The 7,500-nt window shown below is 39.2% G+C and overlaps 1 protein-coding gene across 1 annotated transcript; it reads right to left on the minus strand.

The window, feature by feature from the left end:
* Nucleotides 1–2,538: 2,538 nt before the first annotated feature.
* LOC121603370 (transcription factor Dp-like) lies at nt 2,539–5,296 on the minus strand (the record flags this gene model as incomplete). Its single annotated transcript, XM_041932024.1, has 4 exons — nt 2,539–2,837; nt 2,912–2,995; nt 4,347–4,429; nt 4,518–5,296. Coding segments are annotated over 4 exons (1,119 nt in total), but the record flags the coding sequence as incomplete, so codon positions are not given.
* Between the last annotated feature and the right edge of the window lie 2,204 nt (nt 5,297–7,500).

A 7,500-nucleotide genomic window follows, 5' to 3' on the forward strand; every position in this document is an offset into this window, starting at 1 on the left:
TCACTTCCTCACTGGTTCAGCATTTACCTTATACGTTGGCCGTATCGATTCACTTTCAATTGCGTCACCTCACTAGTGGTAATGACCGCGTTCTATTCACTGTTGTGTCTTTGCACTTACAGTTCTTTTGCACTCACTCACCGCCGAAGCACTCCTCGGGTTTTGCTACTGAAACGACTAACTAACTACTTTTTCGAAAACGCACAGCCTACTTCTATTATTAAATAAATTAAATAATTAAATATTCCTACTGCAACACTTTATTAACATCCACTTAAATCCACCACCAGAAGAGAATGAGTCCACGAAAAATGTTCGCGTCTTCCTCAACCGCCATCGCTCCGCCGAACCTCCGATCCACGAACCCGCACAGTAGCCGTCGATTTAGATATTTTGATAAGGCCGCCTTAAGACGCGTCTACACGTATCTTGTCGATATATACATCTAAACGAAGCTTATCTGATCGATATTTTCTTATCGTAGCGGCCGAGGTCGCTACACTACGTTGGCAACTGGTGCGTGGCCCTCTTCCTGGGCTGGCTGTCGTAGATCGGCTAAGCCAGATCGTCGACCGTCACCGTTGTTTCACTATAACAACCTGGCTTGGGTTGCTGTGGGGTCGATTCCCGCCTCTACGGCTTGTTACAAACTTCGGGGTTTTATTTCCCGGTTTATTAAACTACTTGCCAATCCATTGGTTGATGCGTCCTCTCTGGAACCTCCATTTGTCGCGCACACGAAAATGTCTTTCGGAGCAGCAGCTTAAGACAGGCACAGTACACGCCGACTTAAGCACAATAATAGACGCACCAACTGGATCTTGGCAAATAACAATTAATTAATTTATGCAATTGAATTTATACTCTAAAAATGCTGGCCGTCGTCGATCAGCATATGCTTGTTAGCCATTAACACGTGTCTGCCACCCACTACATGCCCACTGAACTGCCCCGTCAGGCCACGGAATCACTCTTTGAAACGATTGCATCTGCTTTTGCATTTTTTCTCTTAAATTAAATTCACCAATTCTCTTTGTTGTCTCAGTCGCTCCACAATGTCGTTTGTTGGGCTAATTCCATGGAATTTCATTCTTGGAACCCCCCCCTCCCCTCCCCTCCCTTCCCTTCCCTTTCTTTTAAGCATCAAAAGTAAAGGATGAATAAATGAACTCCAAGATCTTATAATTATTGTTCATCTCTCATTTATTTATGAAAACATAATAGAAACTCATTTTGATATTTTAATCATTTTTTTTAAGAAATAATAACCGTGAAAGAAAAGCATTGTGAAAGAACCGATCAAATACGTGCAAATTTATTTCTTGTAACACGTCTTTTACAATGTGTAATGTGTCAGCCACATAGTGGCTGACGTGGCCCGATCGAAAAAACCCGTCAGCCACTAAGTGGCTGACGTGGCAGACAACGTGTTAAATTGTTAAACCAGAACGCATCGCTGGCGCGTTGCATGACGTAGCTAGTGAGCATTTATTTACCTAGCAACGCTTTGTTTTTAAGAACGGAACGGAACGGAACGGAACGGAACGGAACGGAACGGAACGAACGAACGGAACGGAACGGAACGGAACGGAACGGAACGGAACGGAACGGAACGGAACGGAACGGAACGGAACGGACGGACGGACGGAACGGAACGGAACGGAACGGAACGGACGAACGGAACGGAACGGAACGGAACGGAACGGGAACGGAACGGAACGGAACGGAACGAACGGAACGGAACGGAACGGAACGGAACGGAACGGAACGGAACGGAAAACAACTCGGAACGGAACGGAACGGACACGGAAAGAACGGAACGGAACGGAAGGAACGGAACGGAACGGAACACGGAACGGACTTTGAACGGAACGGAACGGAACGGAACGGAACGGAACGGAACAGGTCGTTATTTCCGCACGACGTGCACTGTGTAAAGAAAGACCTGAGAAGAAAAAGAAGTAAATAATAAGAATTTAGAATCCAACTCATTTCACCTACGAGCACTTTGTAACCCATCGTTTATTTGTTCGACTTTGTTTTAAAATAGACGACAGGTGATTCACCATTACATAATTCCTTCCTGACGCTTTAACATCTCGTGTAATAGAGAAAAAGTAAAAGAGATAAAAACGCAAATCGAGGATGCCATATTATCGAACCTAGCTGGAATAGTTGAATTAGTAGGGCAATTTCGAAGGACAATAAAAAAACTCTTTTTTCTTTTCATTACTCTCTGGTGCACTAATAAATAAACTGTCAAACCTTCTAATTCTCATTTCTCTGTGACTCAAGTTTCCTAAATTGTCAGATAGATTTCGCAAAAAATCCTAAGTTAACGTTTGCTGAACACCTGAAAATCGAATGCAGAAGAGACAATAACTGAAACCATGTATTTCGTATAAGTATCACTAATAATCAAATATGTACATATGAATGTAAGCACAAAGAAAAATAAAGATTTTTATAGGATTAGCAAAATTTAAACATATTAAAATTTTACGTTGACAAATAAAAAGTCTTAATTCAGAATTGTTGTTTGGTTACATGAATCTCCCACAACAAAACATGAAATAATAAAAAAGTCAAACATATCGAAAAGTATAACGGCAAGTTAAGCAGAAGAGTGTCAGGACTTTTCTGTTTGTCTTCATAATTCGTAAGCTAATCATCTTGATCATCTTCGAATTTCATTTCATCATCCAGCATGTCATTAGTGGTATCATTGAAGGCGAGCATATCCTGGGTAGATAAACTGTCATCATTATCAGGACCGTTGTACAGAGAACTCATTTCCCAGTCATCGACATCATCTTGCTCGGATCCAAGACCATAAGCTAAGCAAAAACAAAAAAAAAGTTTATTACCACACTGCCTGCCTGTCACTACAATAGTTCATGTACAAACTTACCATCAATATATTTTTCGACAGCTTTTGGAACCATGGATTTTATCTTTTTAAGATCTGTTTCCGAGTAGTGACCTTTTTCTAAAGCTAAAATAAAACATAAAACATAACTATTATAATCATCATTATTATCATCATTATGCTTAATTTCTCAATTTCTCGAAACAATTTCTTTTTTTTTCTTTGGCACAACTGTTGTCGGTCAAGGCCTGCCTGTACCAGTAAATAGTGTGGCTTCCAGTGACTTATTTATTACCATAGCAAAATAGTAAGTCCTACGTACGTGGGCACGAGTCCATTCACGGGGGGGGGGGGGGGGTGTGAGTGTGTGTGTGGTGTGTGTGTGTGTGTGTGTGTGTGTGTGTGTGTGTGTGTGTTTGTGTGTGTGTGTGTGTGTGTGTGTGTGTGTGTGTGTGTGTGTGGTGTGTGTGTGTGTGTGTGTGTGTGTGTGTGTGTGTGTGTGTGTGTGTGTGTGATACAATTCAATGCGCCTTTAAATCCCACATCAATTCCTCGCGTGCTTTCACACAGACTAAATGAAATGCAGCTTCACAATACAGGGGTTGTGTCTAGCCAATGGAGCATCGTCAAAGTGTTATCGGTCGCCATAAATACATTTTCAAGCGACGTTAATCCTCCATTGGGCAATGTGATTTCTATTTGGGTCTTATGAATTATTAATCATTTATCTTTGCTCCTCTTTAACATTCGATTATTTTTTGAGTTATTAGCGCTTGAACCTGTTCCTCTACGATCCTATGTGAAAAGAATGAAAATGAATGCGGCGGAATAGATCTATGTTCGTGAACATTATTTCGGGCCAATGAAGTAGCACGTCAGAATAGAAACACGTCTCAAATAAGATGAATTGTCAGATCACATCGCAAAGTGTAAACGCCTAAAAAATATGTTATATGTAATCTCACGAAGGATTGATTTTTTTTATGATAATTATAATGTCAGAGGTAAAAAAAATTGTCCATCAACTTTTCTTAAGTTGAATAAAAGGACCATAACAGCCAAATTCAAACAGAAAAAAGAAAAAAAAAATAATGTATTGTATTAGTACATGCTGTCCCCGAGATACGCCTTTATTAGCAACCGAGAAGAAACCACGTATCTCGAACTTCCTCGTAAGTCTAATCGCTCTAATATAGCCAAAATATAGCTGATTCAATGTAAATTGCATGCAATGAGAAATTCTAGTCATTAAATTAATTATTTGTTGGGGAGTGACTATCGGTTGAACCAATGAAGAAACCCAATTTACCCGGAAATACCGTTTTTACCAGGGAAAACCCGTGGATGTTTTCCTGAAATTGGAGATACCCGATTTGATTCATCCCTGCCTATGATCATAGATTCCCGAACCAACATACGTTACATTATATATGTAGAATAAGTTACACATAAATAGAATAATTTTATGAATAATTACCTAATGATAATCCAATACGCTTTAAAATTTGCACATCATCATGAATCTCAAAGGAATCTTCGAATTTGAAGGAATATTCAGATCTGTGAGAAGATGTATGAAGAAAAAAATTAGTCGAAAATAGTTCCTAAGGTTCGTACATAAATAAAGATGAAACATTCTCCAACTTACTTATCGTTTGAAATGTTGCAATTAATGTTAGATTTTCTATCAGTATTTACGATGATAAATGGCAATTGCACAGCAGAATTAGGATTAGGTATCAGCCCTCGTTCTTCATTTGCTTTGTTGCGTGCAATTAGAGATTTCAAAGCGACATGCTGTTGAACCAGATCAAGAAGTTGTTGTTGTTTTATTTCAATCCGACGACGGGCTTTTTCATTTTCTTTCTCTAATTCCTCACATTCCTGTAAAGTGTTACTCGTTGGTAAACCGTGCCAACGAATTTCTTTTTTCTCCTTAGAAATAATTTTCATAGCCATCAATACGTTTAGAGCGTCATAAACACGTCGCCTGATATTTTTTTGGTCATATGTTCCGGGATCAACTCCTTGATTATGATTTTGAGTTTCCTCTGCGACTAATTCATTGGCTACCTCGTTATAGGTGGTGGTTCCTTTTGCTTTGACCTTTTCACATACCTTCATTGAAAAATGTCGCAAACCTCGTCCCGCTTTATCCGCTTTCTGGCGTCGAGATGCAGGAGTATGGATTTGACTTGCAGATGTTTTTTTACTGTATGAGTGCTGTTGCTGTTGGTGGTCTTTATAACTGTGATTCGATTGCAGGGATTTTACTGCGGTTGCACAGGACACCTGAAGGTATGGTGGAGAATCATTCCCACTTTCACTATAACTCTTAGAAATGTTTGCAATTTTTTTGACTCCCTTTTCAAGCGGCACTATTTCGCTGATTGTTGTCAGTGGTTTATTTAAAAAGATGCAGTTTTGCTGTCGCCATTATACCGCAACGTGGTGCTGAATGGGTTGCTGACTACGGTCAATGATGGTGATTTCGTCATTACTGGAGAAGAGGGAATTCGATTGGAAGCACCTACACTCAATGTTTTAGCAAAAACTGTATTATTTGTATGAACGGCCGTTACGTTGGTTTGTAAAGAACTATTTGTAGGAGGAGAAAATGTTAAATTTCTACTGACAGAATGTGACGAAGAAGACGTCGAGATAACCTTGTACTATAAAGAAAAACAAATAACTATTATAAGATAACCACATAAAGGAGAAAATGATGTTTCAATTATGGTAAACAAGCACTCACCACTTTTGGGGCAAGAACTACTTTGCCATTTGCATTTTTGTTAGACGGTGATGTAGGCAGAAACAATTCTGTTGAAAAATAAAAAAAATCATTTTCTTTCGTATTTGACTCGTAATTTTGACTATTCTGAAAAACATACTGGGTTTGCCACCAACAGGGATTATTTTTTGTCCAGGAGAGAGCTTTCGTACCACAGGCATCGTAAAATTCTGAAATTATGTGATAAGATTATTCCAATTTCATCCGATGAAAATTCATAAAATGAGTGCGTAAAGGGGATAATAATTTAAAAATAGTGGAATGCGGGGCAAAATGAAAACCCTCTAATTTCCAATGCTCAAAATGTATTCATCAGAGTGTTTTATAAACACCATTTAAGTTTTAGAACCCTTCAATAACAAAAAACCAAAAAAATGCAAAACAAGATTTAGTTGCATATGATGTAATTTTTGTCACGTCAAAAACAAGCTTAAACCAGTGTCACAGGGATGAGCGGAAGTTTTAGATGATATATTTTTAATGATATGATATTTCTATACAATTTGTCTGAAGAAAGCAAGGCAATTGAATGGGTTTTTTACTAATTTAACAAAAAAAAAATACAAAAATGCTTCACGGGGACAAAATGGACAGATATGCTTGGGGCTAAAAGGGCACATGACATGCTTATGACACATGGCGCTTGATGAGGCTATGGTGTTGAATTGGAAGAATTTTAAGAGCTTTCCTGAACAGCAAAACAAAGGTAAGGAGAGAATACATTTTAGGAAACGTGCGCAAAACCATAGACCATTACCCAAGCGCAGTTGTTGGGGCCCATATTACCCCAGTGTTTTGACGTTTCACGTTTTGTTTACATATGCTCATTTTGCCCTGCGTGTTAAAATGGCTTTTCGTAAAAGATCAACTTTTATTTTACACTTTTTTCATGTGTTAAAGTTATGTTCAGGCTTTGTGGCAATTTTAATCCATAGATAAATGGTGGAGGCATGTAATTACGGGAAATAATTTGTGTTTTCTGACTTATTTAAAGGAATATAAAGGCGTCCCCCGAGTTACGACCCCCTCGAGATACGACGTTTCGCAGATACGACGATTTTGATGTTGACAGTTGACAGTTGTTATTTTGTTCAAATTGACAGTTATTTTTTAATTCTCACCGGCAACCGTTAACAATGAATGGCCTTCACTGAATAAAAAAATGAAATGATTGGAATAAATTAATACATTCTCGATAATTAGTTTAAGGGAATTTGCCTCGCATGCGCAGGGTGCATAGCCTATCGTTTATAGCCTTGAAATCCATGATTGCGGGTTTCAACCGGGGACCTACGGCGAAACCCGTTCCGAGCACGCGGTGGCGGTCGTGGCAGCTGTAGTATATGTCGTAGCAATGCTTACCACGCCTGAAAAAGTCTTTTTAGGCCGTCCATAAGGACAGAGGAGGAGTGGTAGGCCCAAACTGAGGTGGCAAGATGGCGTGGAGGTGTCCGCCATTAAGGCCGGGAGTAGCAGATTTACTGCTAACAGTAGTTCAAACACAACTCAAAAACACTTTAACAGAATTACAATTAAGAGTTGAGCCAACTCAAAAAGCCACCTTAACACAATTGTTGCTTACCGAACCATCCAACTAAAAAACTTCAAATTAACCAACAATCGAATTAGGTCAGACAGAAAACTTACCATGCAATAAATGCTTAGTATACACAAATCGTAGGACAGGAAGCGCGAACCGACAACTTATAAAAACATTCTGCGACGGTAATATGAATCGCGCCTCGCCACTCAGAGCGGCTGCAAAACGATTGCGCAACAATAACACCAAGTGACAAACAAACACCCGGACATAGACTTTATATTTTGATGAACAAAC

The sequence above is a fragment of the Anopheles merus genome, unplaced genomic scaffold (assembly GCF_017562075.2).
Source record: "Anopheles merus strain MAF unplaced genomic scaffold, AmerM5.1 LNR4001219, whole genome shotgun sequence".
Taxonomy (NCBI): Eukaryota; Metazoa; Arthropoda; class Insecta; order Diptera; family Culicidae; genus Anopheles; species Anopheles merus.